Genomic DNA, 16,904 nt, shown 5'->3' with positions numbered 1-16,904 from the left:
TGAAGGCTGCAGAGGAAAAATCTGCTCCCTTTCCTGTTTCTTCCTACTCTTGGCCCGGATGGACAGAAATGACCTCTACTTTCCATGTCATCTCAGATGTTGCGGTAGGGCTTTGAAGCCAGCTGATCTAGATATAAATGCTATTCCTATTGTTTACTGGTTGATTAACCACCTGATCTTATTTTTGCTTATATACTGTGGGGAGAGTACTTTTGACCTTAGAAAGCTCTTATAAATGTTCCATACTAAAATATTTCTTAGGATACAGAGTGCTCCAGAGCATAGTAGTTACTCAACAAATGGCAGTTTATAATAATTATAAAATTTAGGATGATTCCCAAGACCACCTTTTTATTTTTAACCAGCAATGATTTTTCATACCTTATCTCAGAAGAGTGGCTTGAGTTTTCAAAGTTTTCAAGCACATCCTATGTCCTCTTCCCACAGTGCCTCTGCATGTGCAGGTCTATCTGCTGAAACACTCTTCTGCTCCCTTGCCTGACTTCTACCTGCTTCTTTTCACTCAGCTAATACATTTTCTCCTTTCAGCTTACATTTCAACTGCTACTTCCTCAGGGAAGTTTCTTCTGATCCTTAACTAGGTCCAATTTCCCTCAAATATCACCATATACCTCTCTTTGAAAGTATTTATTCTAGTGGTAATTTTATTTTGTTACATAACTTAGAAATTAGTGTTTCTTTCACTAGAGAATACACTCATGAGTTTGGTCTCTTTTTTTTTCTCAGGTACCTCAAGTGCTCAACAAGGGACCTAATAAATATTTAATGAAGAAATCTTCTCTAGGCACCTGCATTAGGGTATTAAAGGAGAGGTGGCCCCAGATAGCAGCATCTAAGTTCATCTCAGGGGCAAACACCTGGTTAAAACAGGTGCTCTTTGGACAAGTGGCTGTGTACCTGTGAAACTGCTCACAGAGATTCCGGGGCAGGAAGGTGAGGAGGCTGTACTTGGTCGTGCAGATTCTGTTGCCCGAGTATCTCCTGGAGACCTTTTCCCAATCCTGGTGGCAAAGGCTGTTGTTGGGGACCACAACCCGCTGCTGCGGCAGGCTCGGGTTCTGCCTCCCCCTCTCTGGAGGGAGCAGTGCCGTGGTCTCTGATGGAGACCCCGGGAAGCCGTCTGGGACTCGCCACCGCCACCTGGGCCAAGATGAGTCCACGGAGAGGGCCATTTCCAGCGAAGGTCTGAAAGCAGACATGTGAGGTCATCAGTATCAAGAGAAGCAGGTGTCATGCCAGCCCATCCCTTTGTCCAAGCAAGGTAGATGCTGGGGTCCTAAGTTTAGGATTGCTCCCTATAATCCATGCATTCTAGGATGAGTGATGTTAAAAAGAATCACATGGAAAATATACAACTGAGCTGTGGTAAGCATTTGGAAGCAGTTAAGGGGAATAAGAGGTGTTAATGACACAGTTGGTGACACTGAGGGAAAAGCCCAGGTGTGGGCTCATGAGCTCAGCCCTGGAGGTGAGAATCCTAGAGCTGGTTGATGCCCGAGGCTGAACTGCCCACCTTCACCTTGCCCACCTTTTCTTTCCTTACTGAAAACTGAGAAAGACTATTCTTACTGTACCTTCTCGTGGGAACTTTGAAAGGAACAAATTGCACAAGACAGAAAAGAATGTCGACACCTTTTAAAACAAAGGGAAAGGTATTTTTTTTCTTTAGGATTTTTTTGCTTCTGAAATTTTCTGATAGTCATGACATTTCAGAAAAGCTCAGCTGTGTTCAGAACCTCTAATGGTGGGGAGAATGGCACAGGGAGGTTTTCCACAGGTGCTAGAGGTGGCATGGCCGTGCTGATCACTGCTGGAGTCTTGGACATCAGCTGGTGGCTGGCGGTAGATGGTCATGCCCTCCTTCTTCCCCAACTCCACCTGGTGGTTTCTGAACCTGAGCCCTTGGCACAGTGATGCTTTTCTCAGATGGTGGAGGAATGTGGTCCACCTAGGCTCTTCTGCTTCCTGAATGGCTTTAATGGAACTTATGAGTAAAGCTGCAAGTGTCCTCATGGCCAAATGTTGCTTTAAGACTCAGAAATACAGGTCAACATGGTGGCGCATGCCTGTAATCCCAGCGGCTCAGGAGGCTGAGGCAGGAGGATCAAAGTCAGCCTCAGCAATTTAGTGAGGTCCTGAGCAACTAAGTGAGACCCTGTCTCTAAATAAAATATAAGAAAGGGCTGGAGATTGGGCTTCAGTGGTTAAACACCCCTAGCAGCAAAAAAAAAAAAAAAAAAAAAAAAAAGACTCAGAAATACATTATTCAAAGATTCAGTTTGCAAAGTTAGAAGTGGTGTATAATTGTTGTCCTCACTTAGTAAGCTCAGAGGATGATTCTCTTTTGAGTAAATGAATGAGTAAGTGTCAGGTATTATTAATCTTACTCTGAATGGCCCAGCCTGTCATTGTAAATATTATCACTTAGGAAAAAAAAATGTTCCATTTCCAGTATGAATGGTAATATTTTATCTTCTTGATGCCCATATGATCAGAACCTCATCATAATTCTCCTCATAGCTTTAATCAACCCAAATGATTTTTAATCCATGACCCCAAGGCTGTTTGTTGGAAGCTTTTCAGAGTCTTAGCAAGCCCTTGTAGCAAGCATGAAAAAATAAATGCAATTACAGGTGCCCATCATAACATGACCAAAAGCAATATTATGACATTCATCAAGCCAGAAATAATATCATACATCTTCTTTCTCATTATAAGAAAATATGCCCCCTTCATGGATTCTTTTTTTTATTGCAAAGGAAAAGGAAATGAAAAGATAACTCACAAATAGAGTTGAAAATACAAATGAGAAATTTTGCCTTGGCTAAGGCCATACACATCAGACTTTTCTCATTTTTAGCTGCTAACATCTTTTTAAATGAAGAGATTAAATTGATACAGGAGATGAAGGTATTTTAGAAGGGTGGTTTAAATGCCCATTTATCATAATCACATTCTTTCTAACAACATAAAATAAGCTTCTGTAAAAACGAAGCGAATGTAAGATAGGTGTCAAATCCTTGCATCTAGTTTGATGAGGAACTAATTTCAAAGAATTCTTCCCAATCATGAATTCCAATGATAAAAATGATCATCCTGGTATGGTGAAATCTGGCGGACACCAAACAAATCAAGAGGGCAAAGCAAGTATCACCAATATCGGGATAAGCTGACCTCTTGTGCCTCCTGACAGGCCGTGCTGAGAAGAATGTGACCTCATTTCAGCAGGAACAATAACAAACCTCAAATTACAGGTTACTCTACAAAATAATTGGCCTGTGCTTTTCAAGTCAAAAAGGTAAAGGAATTGTTTGATGGAAGGAAGCTTAAAAAGACGTAAGAATGGAATATAATCTGTGATTTGAATAGCAGCCTAGACTAGAGGGGAGATAAATAGGTACAGAGGGCTTTATTACACAGTAGATGAGATTTGGATAGGAACTTAAAAATTAGGCCTCTGTGGGTGTGTGTGTGTGTGTGTGTGTGTGTGTGTGTGTGTATACATTTTTTTTTTTTTTTGTGGGACTGAAGATTGAACCCAGGGCCTTAGGCATGCTAGGAATGTATTCTACCACTGAGCTGCATCCCCAGTCTTAGATAAAGTATTTTAATAATGTCATATTTTCTGAATTTTGTGATAATAGGGTAATTTTTTTTTTAAATCTTGTTCTTAGGGAATCTATCCTAAAGTAGTTAGGGTTAAGGGAAAATTGTCTCAAAGATTCAGAAAAAAAAAGTGTGTGTTTGAATATGAGTGTGGTCGCGGGCGTACACGCATGCTCACACACACTCACACACAGAGTGGAAGAATCGGGGGAGTCTTCCTGGGAAAAGGAATACTTATTAAAATAGTTCCCAAAAGACAATATAAGAGCTAGCAGAGAGGCTGGGGAATGGTGTTCTAGGTAGATGAACCAGTAGTAGAAACAGCAAGAAGTCCATAGGGGTGTCCCAGGAAGACATGGAACTGGGGAACAGAGGCCAGCAAAAGTTGACACTAGAGAGGCAGAGCAGGGTCAGAGGGCCTGTTGAATCTCTTATGCTGAGAGGCAGTGTGTGTGTGTGTGTGTGTGTGTGGCTTCTCAAGTGTTTTAGGCAGAAAGTGACATGGTGTCATCTTGGACTCCACACATTATGCTGGCAAAGTAGGTAGGAATGGGTGGAGGGACCAAGGTTGGAGTGTGGAGGCAACCCTCCACCCACTGCCCGGTCTCCTCTACATAAAGTGCTTCCTGCCAACAGTGGGACAGGAACACAGGGCACTTCACGATTCTTTTATCGGAGGTGTGTTTTATTACTGCACCTGGAAGAGCCGCCCAAGGTCCTTCCTGTTACAGTCTGTCTCATCCTGCTTTTTCCTGAAACCACAGCTCCCACTATCAGAGGACGTCAGGATTGCCTAGCTTTGCTAAGTCACGCTCAGATCACCTTGGCAACCCTCACAAGTACCCCAACATGACTTTCCTCTTGCCAGGATGTCCTCTAGATTATAGGGGGCATTTTTATGAGGTGTGCCATTAGCTTAATATCCTATTTTTATTTTTGGAAACTCATTGCCATTCCCAAACTTTCTTAATCATGCCCCATTCAGTTGACCTCAGTTCCTTCCTCTTTTTGATGAATCCAAATAAATCCCATCATTAGCAAATTCCATTTTTACAGGCAGGGGGCCAACTAAACAGATATTCACCAGATTAATACATACATATTGAATCCTTCTGTTGTATAAGAGCAGTAAACACTACACTCGGATCTCTCTCCTTAGGAGCTTACTTGGGTGTGGCTGAGAGATTTTAAATGGACGCTTGGAGAGATAAATAGATACTCACCAACCAGGATAAGTATCACAAAGGAGAGCAGGGGGCAATTCGATTACATTTCAGTGGGGTTGAGTTTGTCCCTGAGGAGGTGGGGCTTGAGCTGAGATCAGGGAATGAGCAGGGGAAGCAGGATGCAGCAGACCAATTCTCTAAAAACATGTGAATCAGTTGGACAGGACCATGGGCCATGGTGGGTGGAGGTGTGTGTGGGGGGCTACTATGCAATCAAGATCTATACTTAGATTTTTTTTTTTTTGTTTTAAATTGTATTGTTCTTCGCACTGGTTTTATTAGATGCTAACTGGTTTAGGAAAACCAGTTTTATCAGGATTTTAACTAGTTTTATCACAATTTTAAGAAGATATTTTCTAAGCTTGCTTGTATGATAGGTAGATATTTTGCCCATCAATTCTTGGGAAGCACCTTGCTCTGAGACTTCCAGTGAGTAATCAGTAGGGTTTAGCTGATGACTCTCTGTGTTTGATGGAGACACATTTAGTGACTTACTTGAGCACACTCTTGAGACCCTGTTGGAAATTTCCATTGACAACCAGTATATTACCCTGATATTAGAATTAATTAGAATCTAATAAAGCTGGGTCATCAATTAACCACGGAATTTTTAAAGTAATCAATCCTCAGGACAAAATGTGTAAATCTCACTAAGAATTTTCTACTACTAGACAATAAACACACAATAACCATCTTGGAAGAAATGACCTGAAGTTGGCACTTCCTTGAATTGGTGAATTCTATCAGTCTTCCTCAAATGGTGACCACTCTTGAATCACATTCCCAATTTTTACCACACCCAAATATGTGTTTAATTAAATGCAGTTATACTTTATTTAAATCAAATTGCCTCTTAAAAGCTTAAATGTTGACTTTGTGCTAATGTTAGCTTTGTGCTAAAAGCTTCGATATCTGAAACTAAGAAGCTTGATATATATGCATATTTTAAATAGGAATTGCCAATAGGAAGTACTTTGTATTAATAAAAAAGTTTTGGCATTAATAAAAAGTACTTTCTGCTAGTAGGGGCTATTATAACAGTACCCAGTAGACCTCACAGATTAATCCTATGCCCAACTCTTCAAAAAAAATGTCTTTCAATCTGGGTCCTGACAGAGATAGTCAATTGTCTTCTAATACTTTTAAGTACTTCCCATAGAGCCCAACATCCCTTGTACGTAGAAGAGGCTGTGAAACAAGTTCTGGACATTAGGTGATGAGCAAAGCAGGGTAATTCACATCTGGGTCCCTGATAGGACCTTCTGAGTTTGGCTTCTTTTTCTTAACATAATGTTCTCAAATTGCATCCATTATTCTGCAAATGACATCATTTCATTTTACTTTATGGCTGAATAAAACCATATTGTGTATATATACCACAGTTTCTTTATTCTTTGGTTGATAGATACCTAGGATGGTTTAGCTACTGTAAATTGTTCTGCTATAAACATGGGTATGCATGTATGACTGTAGTATGATAACTATTCTTCAGGATAAATACCAAGGAGAGGAAAATCTGGGTCAAATAATGGCTTCATACCTAGGCTTTTTGGGAATGTCCATGCTGATTTTCACAGTGGTTGTACAAATTGTCAATCCCACCAGTAATGTAAAAGTGTTCCTTTTTTCACATCCTCTTCAGTATTTATCATTATTATTTGTATTCTTGATGACTGCCATTTTCACTAGTGAGAGATGAAAACTCAGTGTGGTTTTGATTTGCATTTCCCTAAATGCTAATGAGGTTGAACATTTTTGTCATATATTTGTTGGCCATTTGTATTTCTTCTTTTGAGAAGTGTATTTAGTTTACTTCCCCTTTTTTAATTGGATTTTTTGGTGTTTTTTTTTTAACTTCTTTATATATTCTGGATATAAATCTTTTGTCAGAAGAGTAACTAGCAAAGATTTTCTCTTATCCTGTAGGCTCTCCAACTTCTTGTTTCCTCTGCTGTGCAGTAGTAGCTTTTTAATTTGATACCATTCCATTATTCACCTTTGGCATTATTTCCCAAGCTTTATGGTTCCTATTGAGAAAGTCATTGCCTGTGCTTATATGTTGGTGTGTTGACCCTGTTTTCTTGTAGGAGTTCCATAGTCTAATTTCTAGATCTGGTCTAATTTCTAGATCTTTGATCCATTTTGAGTTGAATTTTGTGGAGGGTGAGAAGTGAGCCTCTAGTCTCATTCTTCTACAGTTTTCCCAGCACTTTTTTGTTAAAAAGGCCGTCTTTTCTCGGATGTATATTTTGGCGCCTTTGTCAAGGATGAGATGACTGCCTCTGTGTGTGTTTGCCTCTGAGCTTTCTATTCTGTATCATTAGTCTACATATCTGTTTTTTATGCCAGTACCATGAAGTTTTTATTACTATAGTTCTGTAGTCTAATTTGAAGTCAGGTATTGTGAAACCTCCAGCTTTGCTTTTTTGGCTTAGAATTTCTCTGACTATTCTGGGTTTTCTATTCTTCCAAAGGAATTTTAGGACTAGTTTTTTTCTAGTTCTGTAAAGAATATCATTGGTATTTTGAAGGGTGTTGCATTGACTCTGTATATTACTTTTAGTAGTATGGCCATTTTAACAATATGAATTCTGCCTCTCCATGAACATGGGAGGTCTTTTCATCTTCTTGTGTCTTTTTCCATTTCTTTCTTCAATGTTCTGTAGTTTTATCATAGAGATCTTTGAACTGCTTTGGTTAGATTTATTCCTATGTATATTATTATTTAAGTTATTGTGAATGGAATTATTTTCTTGATTTCTTTCTCAGAAGATTATTGGTATGTAGAAAAGCTGTTGATTTTGTAACCTGCTACTTTGCTGATTTGATTATCAGCGCTAGCCGTCTAAATATGGGCTTATATCGCCTACAAACAGCGATACTTTGACTTCTTTCTTTTCTATTTTTATCCCTTATATTTCCTTTCTCATCTAATTGCACCGAATGTCTAGCTCATTCTCAAGGTTGGAAGAAATTGTGTGATTATTTCCCCAAAGAGGTTATTCATTCCATTAACCTGTGTCTAACAACCCTCTTCAATTCCATTGCTTCTTAAATTTGGTCTTATTGTTCCATAGTTCTGTGTATTCAGATTACGGTTACTTATTTCCTATTAATACTGTCTGAATGTTCAAGGTTAACCACTTTGTATTCTAGCTTTGAGACTATCTTCAGTAAGGTGTAGTCTATTAGAGAGACTTTAAAACTGAATGTTTGACTTATTATGTCTTTCAGTGCTAACATTTCTGTTTCTTTTTAAACATCTCTATTTTCCCTATTGAATTTCTTATTATTCTATACTAACTTCCTTGATTCATTCTGTATTCTTTTGGAATTCATTTGTCATCTTTGTAACTATTCTTTTTATTTCTTTATCTGATATTTTCTCTACTTCAAGATCTTTGGAGTCAGTTGCTGGATAATTATGAACTTTAGGAGATGTTTTGTTACCTTGTTTTTTTTTTTCATATTTCTTGTATTCCCTTGTTAGGTTTTATGCATCTCCTGGGATGAATTTCTCTTCCACTCTTATATGTGGGACTTTTTTTTTTTTTTTTTTTTTAGGGCACAGCCTTCTCTTTCTAAAGTGTCCTGGAGTGATCTAGATCGAATCCCCCTCAGAGGTGTGGCATCCACAGCCCTTGTGTTAGCTCTCTGTTTTTGCTGTAGTAATGGGAGTTTGTGAGTGGGAACTGTGGTCCATCCCTAGCCATTCCTACCGTGGGGCATGGTTATAAATTTGGATTTCTTGGACTCTTCTATGTTTTGAAGTGTAACTGAAATTTGAGTATTGCTAACTTGTAAGTGGAACAAGGTGCAGTATCTTTTGGCTGGTTTAGTTCAGCAGCAGAGTCTCTACCCTGTGAACTTGTAGTGTCCCTGTAGATTCCCAGCATCTCACAGAAAAGGGGAAATAATAGCTGTAACTGCTGCAAAGAATACACAGCATTAAGTATCTGGTGCCTGTTATGACATGCACAACACTAATTACCACAGAAGCAGAAATGGTGAGGTAATTGCCAACAGCAAAACCAATAAATAACTTTAAACTATATCTGGCATTAAAGCAAATGATAGGTGTCAACTATGTCATCTACGGCAGTAATAACTGCAACAATATGAACAGTGGGGCGAATAGTTCTTAAGTGGTAAAAATGCAGTTCATTAAGAGAAAATGTATAGGAAGGTAGGAGAGTTTAAAAGGTCAAGATATGAACAGAGAATGTAGAAGAGATTTAGCAAGTGATGATTTTAAAGCAGAGAAAGAACAAAAGGAAACCAAACCCTAGATCAAAATAAACAATCTCAAACCCTAACCCTTAAAAGACAAGGAAGAATAACTATATTAATAAATGCTAAAAATGAGAAAGAGGAAACAAATATGTATATGCATATATGTCTACAAACCAATCAGCACAGCAAGCAAAACACACACCAAAAAGATTCTAAATGAAAAAAAGAATTATCTCCACTGAGGTGTCAACTGCTGATAGGAATGGATGGGTTACTGCCTCTGCCCAACTGTCCTTTCCATTTCTTCTTAGACTATGTACTGAGAGAGAGAGAGAGAGAGCACATGCACAGGTGCTGAGGGTTGTTAACCTTATCTTCTTGTGTCACTCACTGAGCTGTCACTTGGAATAGGCTAAAATGGAGCTTGTTGAAATAACTCCCAGCTTCCCTTCTCACCAGTATGAGGTAAGACAGAATGGGAAGTGCTGTCAGTTGGAGTTTCACCTGCACAGACCAGATCCATGCATTCCCAGGGTGGGCTGCTGAAGTTCTATAACGGAGTTCCAGTGACTGGGGCTTAGAGGGTGTGTAGGTGGTATCTTCTTTGGAGAGATTAGATCAACACAGCCTGAGGGCCTGGCAGCTGCTGATCTCTGTCAGGTGTCGGGATCTCAGGAGCCTCCCAAGAATTCTACTTGCAGGCTGGGAAGCCAATCCTCCATACACTCTGCTGCCCAAGGGCACAACCTTCCCAGGCTTAGTCCTTGGGCATGTTCACACCTGCCTGTTCAGTTTCCTGACCCTCTTCAGGTGGTCATGTGAGCCACCAACTCAAAGGGAAAGCAAGTTGGACTCCCCTTCATTTTTCTGACATGAATCCCCCGGGATACAATCTTCTCTTTACCTGTTTCACTCATGTTCTGCTAGATACACGCTAGGCCACATATTAGGTGTTTGCCAGGCAGTATGGCAATATTTGCTATGTGAGCCAGTATTTTTATGTGTAGTAGATCCTGTTGCAATACATTACAAACTTAAAGGGATTGCCAATTTCATGGTAAAAATTCCTATTTCTGTATTTTCTTACTCCATGAAAACTGAAATAGCTAGTCTTGGGTGAAGGTTGTGAATTCTTTGATAACAAAAAAAAAAATTATGTTAGAGCTCTGAAGTTTGGAAAATACTGTTGAGGTTAAAGGAGCCTAGAACTAAGAGTGGGGTCATCAGTGACATGTGGAAAAGAAGATCAGTAGTGCAGAGTTCCTGTCCTGATACAATGACTGGAGAGATGAGATACACACACACATGAAAAGGTAACTGGACAGGCTTTCAATGGAGAATTAAAGAGAAGATGGTAAGCACCAGAAGTAGTCAGAGATGGAAGAAAACATGGATAACTAAGGCGGCAACCTTCCTGAAGAAGTGCAAGTAACCATTTAGTGATTTGAAGTGTTGGGTATCCAGAGCAGGCCAGATGGGTAACTGGGAACCTTAACATCTCACCATGTCAGACCCCCTGCAGCAGAAGCTCTAGGTGTGGAGGTGGGAAGCTTTCAGTCTTGAGCAGCCCCTACATCACAGTAAAGTAGGGGTGGCCACACAGCAAACCTGAAGAGACTCCACTTAATATGCGTTACCTATCTTTTCTATTGAAAGCTGAATTACCTATTCCCATTTTCTTCCCTGTTTCGAGAATGATTTCCCAGGTATCTTTCCAGTGAAAAAGATCTGGGAAAGGAAATGACAAGGCAGGCAATCTTTTCTAAGAGACAAGTAAAATGAGATGCATAATTTCATTTTTAATATCCCTCCAGGCAGAAATGTGTTTTCACTTAAAAGTTGTTTTATAGATTCTTTTGGTTTGTAGACAAAATAATTAAGTTGGGTCTAATTAAAAGTGAATAAATTGCTTGCAGAAGCTGGAATATATCAGTGTTGATCTGAAGGGTGAAGAAAGTTGTCCAAAGTCCATAAAGCTGAAGGCAATTAACAGATAATAATACATATTGACTGACTTGATTCACTGCACTCAAACATATGCATGGCACCAAATTACATTGCTGACATAAAACGCAGAAATGATAGAATTAAGTGGAGACAGGGAGCAGGACCTGAGAAACTTGGGAGATTTGTTAAATTCAAAATAACTGGGCACCTGGTTTAGTGCAAAGTGATGAGACCAGATTCGCAAAGGGGAGTGAGAAAAACTCAAAGAGTAACTGCTTCTAGAATTTCTTTCAGGAAGGAATGTGCTCTGATCAGCAACTGGGATGAAAGACAAGGGGACAGAATTAAGGGGAAGGGAAGGAGAATTTGGAAAAATAACTGAAAACATGGTGATTTGGATCATAGCAGTTTATCTATTGGAAGAAGGGACAGGGGAATTTTTTTTTTAAAGAAGTGAAATGTCCACTTAAAATATGAGACACAGAATTATAATGTCCTTCCATGTTACTTTAAGATTCTTATTAAAACTTTAAAACAGAGTTGCTCTGTTTGGTTTCACATGACTGGAGGTAGAGGTCTCTTAAGTCAAGGAGGAAGAATTATTCCCAGCTTTGGCTCAGTGACATGGAAGAAGATAAAAGAAAAGCCACAAGAAAGAAAAACAAGAAATAGCAAATGCTGGAAATTAGAACCAGAGATAACTGGGAGAAACATATGTCCTGAGGAATCACAAAAGCTGTGGGGGAAACAGCATTGGGGTTTCATGAGGATATGGGATTAGGGTTCACCTTGATCTCATGTAGACCTTAAAGGGCAGAATAAGGTGAGCCCAGATAGCTGGCTCATACACCCTGCTAATCAGTTGTGTGACCCTGGGCAAGTCATTCTTCTCTTTGGGCCCTAATTCATTCTTCTATAAAATAAGAAAATTGGGATAAGGTGCTCACATATGCGTCTTTCATCTCGGGTTTCATTCTCAGCCATACTATGTGAAGTCGGGGCATAATGGACCTTTCCAGGGGGCAGCTTATTTCCACCCCAGATGGCAGCCTCAACTCTCAATAAAAGCTAAACGACTTCACAGGGCATGATTGCTAAGTGGCTGATCCCTTCCTTCTCATTCCAGGAATGGAGACTTCCATTTGTTTAGGTCGAGTTTCCTCTCACATGTGATTTGAGCCAGACATTTTCATAGTTCCAAAGAAAAAAACTGAACATTTTCATCTCTGTCCTCTTTTATATTAGATTAATAGAATAACTAGACCAAAAGGCTTCCAAGTTCTGGGCCCCAAATAGGGAGGAATTCTGGAAAAGATCCAACTGTCCATTGGACATGGCCACTAGGACATCTCCCAAGGATGTCAATCTCAGTTTGCCTGCAGGTAGATGGTTGATTTAATCTCCATGCATATGGCACTGCCACCTCGTTCCCACCTTGTGGAGTGGCAACACTATTCTTTTAGTTGCCCAAACCTATCCTCTCTCCCCCAAGTGTTTCATCAAGTCCTGTTGATTTTAAACCATAAACTTTAAGTTCTTTCCATTTTTCTCTGGGCCAGTGCTACCAACCCTTCTCATGTCTTGGTTTACTCAAATGACTTCATGTTGTATCCCTGGCTTCCAATGTTTCTCCCAATCTGTTTTCCACAGTGAATCCAGAAAGGCATTGTCAAACTGTAAACCCACGGGTGCCACCACCTTGTTTACAACTTTTTCCTGGTTTCCGTTTTCCTCAAATAAGGAACGACACTTTGACAGAGCCTGCAGCTCTTCTGTGAACCCACTTACCTCTCTCACCGACGCCATCTTGTTGGGCTCCTTCTTCCTCTAGTCATAAGTAAATTCTTTTCTTTTCTGTCATTTTTCTCTGTCATACCATTGACTCTAGCACTCTCTACCCCTCTCCCCTTCCCCAAATGCTTAGCTAATTTCTGTGCATTCTTTAAGACACAGAGGTTACCTCCCCCAGAAAGGCTTCCTGGACCTCTGAAGTATATAGTTGAAAGGGGCATGTGCTGTGTATACTCTGTCCTTGTCCCATTTTACCTCTTATTTCTGTGCATTGATTATGGACTTGTCCGAATTGAGGGTTTCTACAGGCCACAATCTACCCTAAGGCCTCTTGGAAGCAGCCACCTTTGCTTCCGGGGGATAGTCCCTACTCTACCCCAGCACCTTGTGAGGACACTCACCACTTCAGATCTTCCCAGGTGCAATGACTAGCACAAAGGTAAGCTAGATTTGTGCAATGAATAAAATCCCCAAATTTGCAATTTATTATTATTTTTTAAATTAAAAACCTTCATTCTTATTATCCCATTTTCTTCCCTGAATACTCCTGGGAGGTTGGTTGGGTGTGTATCATAGTGGTTCTCTGCAACACAAGTGTGAAGTTTCTCAGTATTCCCATGGAGAAGCTCTCTGTAGTTACAGATTTAGAGCTCATAGAAATTCCCTTTTCTTGGGGCCATGTTTTGGAAGTATAACAAAAAATATTGGGAGTGCATCAAGACAACATAGTAAATAAATAGCATCAACATAAATGGCATTTAATAACAATATGTATGATGTGATTTCTCTTTGGATCTGCTTCCTAGAATCTAATGCTTGCCTCTCCTGGCACAACAAACTTGCTATAAAATTTTTTTTTTTTTTTTTTTTTTTGCAGCTAGCATCTGTTATAAAGCATTAAAACAAAATCGCTCTGATCCTATGACTCAGGGCTTTAGAGTTCCTTGAATCTCAGAGACTGTTGAGTAATAGACTTTTGAGACACATGAGTGATCAGGAAGTGTTGCTGAAACCACCCTTCCATTACCCAGGGCTTCAAATTCTCATGCCCACTAAGAAGGATTTCTGGCCAAAGTACTTGTAATGGGATGGGGTCTCACATCAAAGCCTCCTCCAGGAAACCCAGGGATCCCCATTTACCTGTTTTGGATGTTCCTCATGTATTATTTCTCATATGCTATCTTTATTTCAAACCCTATAGTTCCCCATTTTCTTAGAAATGAACAGATATTTGCATATACTGGACCTGAAATTGCCTACATCAACTAGATGATCTGCAGAAGTAAACTTGTTTATATAGGATTTTCATGTATGATGAAATTGTGGCTTAGAGAATGGCTGGGTAAACTGGAATTTTTCCATATGATGAATTTAAGTGCTTTTTTGATATAATATTTATAATGATGTATAATTAATATTTTGATATTACTTATATAACATTTAACTATATAAATGTATATATATATTAAACATACTTATGTGTGTATACATATGCACATATATATAAGTGGTGATAATAAACAACAAAAATGAATTGATGTTAGGTGGCTATTTTTTGGTACCAGGGATTGAACTCAGGGGCACTCAACGACTGAACCACATCTCCAGCCCAATTTTATATTTTATTAGAGTCAGTTGAGTTGCTTAGTGCCTCACAGTTGATGAGGCTGGCTTTGTACACATGTTCTTCCTGTCTCAGCCTCCTGAGTTGCTGGGATTATAGGTGTGCGTCACCATGCCTGGCTTAAGTGGCTTTCTTAAGTCACAAAGATAGTGAGTAACAGAGTTCAAGTCAGTTCCTTTATTTACAGCCTGAAAGCCATGACCCTTGGTTTTTCTACCTCAATGTGATGCAGAATTCCACATGTGCTTCCCTGTAGCCTGAGGCATCTGATATTGCCCTGGGGGATTTGTTCTAAAAATAACCTTCAGGGCCTGGCTCCAAATTCCTTAATAGGACACCCATAGCACAAGAGTTAAAATCAAGAATCAACAAATGGGACTTACTCAAACTAAAAAGTTTTTTTCTCAGCAAGAGAAACAATAAGAGAGGTAAATAGGGAGCCTACATCCTGGGAACAAATATTTACCCCTCACACGTCAGATAGAGCTCTAATCTCCAGAGTATACAAAGAACTCAAAAAATTAAACAAGAAAACAAATTACCCAATCAAGAAATGGGCCAAGGATCTGAACAGACACTTCTCAGAGGAGGACATACAATCAATCAACAAATACATGAAAAAATGCTCACCATCTCTAGCAATCAGAGAAATGCAAATTAAAACCACCCTAAGATACCATCTCACTCCAGCAAGAAAGGCAGCCATTATGAAGTCAAACAATAACAAGTCCTGGCGAGGATGTGGGGAAAAGGGTACACTTGTACATTGCTGGTGGGACTGCAAATTGGTGCAGCCAATTTGGAAAGCAGTATGGAGATTCCTTGGAAAGCTGGGAATGGAACCACCATTTGACCCAGCTATTCCCCTTCTTAGACTCTACCCAAAAGACCTTAAAAGAGCATACTGCAGGGACACAGCTACATCAATGTTCATAGCAGCACAATTCACAATAGCTAGATTGTGGAACCAACCCAGATGCCCTTCAATAGATGAGTGGATAAAAAAAAATGTGGCATTTATACACAATGGAATATTACTCAGCACTAAAAAATAACAAAATCATGGCATTTGCAGGGAAATGGATGGCATTAGAGCAGATTATGCTAAGTGAGGCTAGCCAATCCCTAAAAAACAAATGCCGAATGTCTTCTTTGATATAAGGGAGGGTGACTCAAAACAGCAGGGAGGAAGAGCATGAGAAGAAGATTGCCATTAAATAGGGACGAGAGGTCCATGGGAATGGGAGAGAGAAGGGGAATTGCATGGAAGATGGAAGGAGACTCTCATTGTTATGCAAAATTACATATAAGATGGTATGAGGGGGAAGAAAAAAAAGAGAAATGTGTCACAGTAGATTGGGTAAAGAGAGGTGATGGGAGGGGAGGGGAGGGGAGGAGGGAATAGGAAGGGCAGCAGAATACAATAGACACTAGTATGGCAGTATATATAAACGTGGCTGTAAAACCAATGTGATCCTGCAATCTGTACACGTGGGAAAATAAGAATTCACACCCCATTTGAATCAAATGTATGATATGTCAAGATCATTGTAATGTTTTGAGCAACTAATAAAAAAATTAAAAAAAATAACCTTCATATTTGAGAATACTTTTGGTTACTAGAAAAATTGCAAAGATAATACAGATTTCTTCACCTGAAATTCTCCCAGTCCCACGAAACCTGTAGAAAGGCTCTATAAGGAGACCGTGTCCTAGAATCTCTTATGAGACCACAAAACCACAAGCCCAGGGACAGGCAAGGAAAGGAAAGACGAAAAAGGAAATGGGAAGAAAGTAGAGAAACAAGTTTCAACATTCCATTACTCCTCTGGCTTCTGTGGCCAGGGCTCTTGGAGACACAGGGAATTAAAATAGTGATCAAGCAAACGGCACCCAGGAGCTTGAAGGAGGAGAGAGACATCCATGACTGGACAGCTTGGGGAAGGTCAGGCACCACATTGGCTCTAGAAACATCTGCCTGCTGAGGACAGCATCTCAGGCTTGATTCTCCCCTCTTCATGAAACCTCAAGTGTTGACCAGAGACCCTGGATATTGAGAAAACCCACTGGCACTGTTTTCCTGTTCCTTTCTGATTGTGTTTTGATGGAGGCTCCTGAGGCAGACCTGCTGACATCTCCTGATGCCCAGGGGGTTGGCAACTATTGAAACATTTTTAGGATTTTGTGGGAGTTTTGTTGTCTAATTTATAGAACAAAATTAGCATTATCTCTAGGGTACTTTGACTTCTTTTTCTGTTATAGGAAATTGAGATAAAAGTAAATTAGCACATGTAGGTATCTAGACTCAAACCCCCCACTCCTACCCCCTAATAATTTCATTCTGTCCTTTCATCAAAGGGCCAAGGAGATAACACCCCATCTGGCGAGTGGATAATTTATTTCAATGTTTCTCAATCTTTTCTGAGTTTTGCATGTGGGGATTTGGTGACGTTTCA

The 16,904-nt window shown here is 39.8% G+C and overlaps 1 protein-coding gene across 2 annotated transcripts in view; it reads right to left on the bottom strand.

Moving 5' to 3' along the window:
- The window catches only part of Atp10b (ATPase phospholipid transporting 10B (putative)), a 109,284-nt gene extending 108,091 nt beyond the window's left edge, over positions 1 to 1,193 (bottom strand). For both annotated transcript variants that reach the window (XM_027938720.2, XM_071611815.1), the window contains exon 1: positions 919 to 1,193. In XM_027938720.2, the coding sequence (XP_027794521.2) occupies positions 919 to 1,193 (275 nt within the window). The remainder of the gene's footprint in view (positions 1 to 918) is intronic.
- Between the last annotated feature and the right edge of the window lie 15,711 nt (positions 1,194 to 16,904).

The sequence above is a fragment of the Marmota flaviventris genome, chromosome 5 (genome assembly GCF_047511675.1).
Source record: "Marmota flaviventris isolate mMarFla1 chromosome 5, mMarFla1.hap1, whole genome shotgun sequence".
NCBI classification, from domain to species: domain Eukaryota; kingdom Metazoa; phylum Chordata; class Mammalia; order Rodentia; family Sciuridae; genus Marmota; species Marmota flaviventris.
The sequence above is the reverse complement of the archived record's forward strand: the minus strand, read 5'-3'. Positions and strand labels throughout refer to the sequence as shown.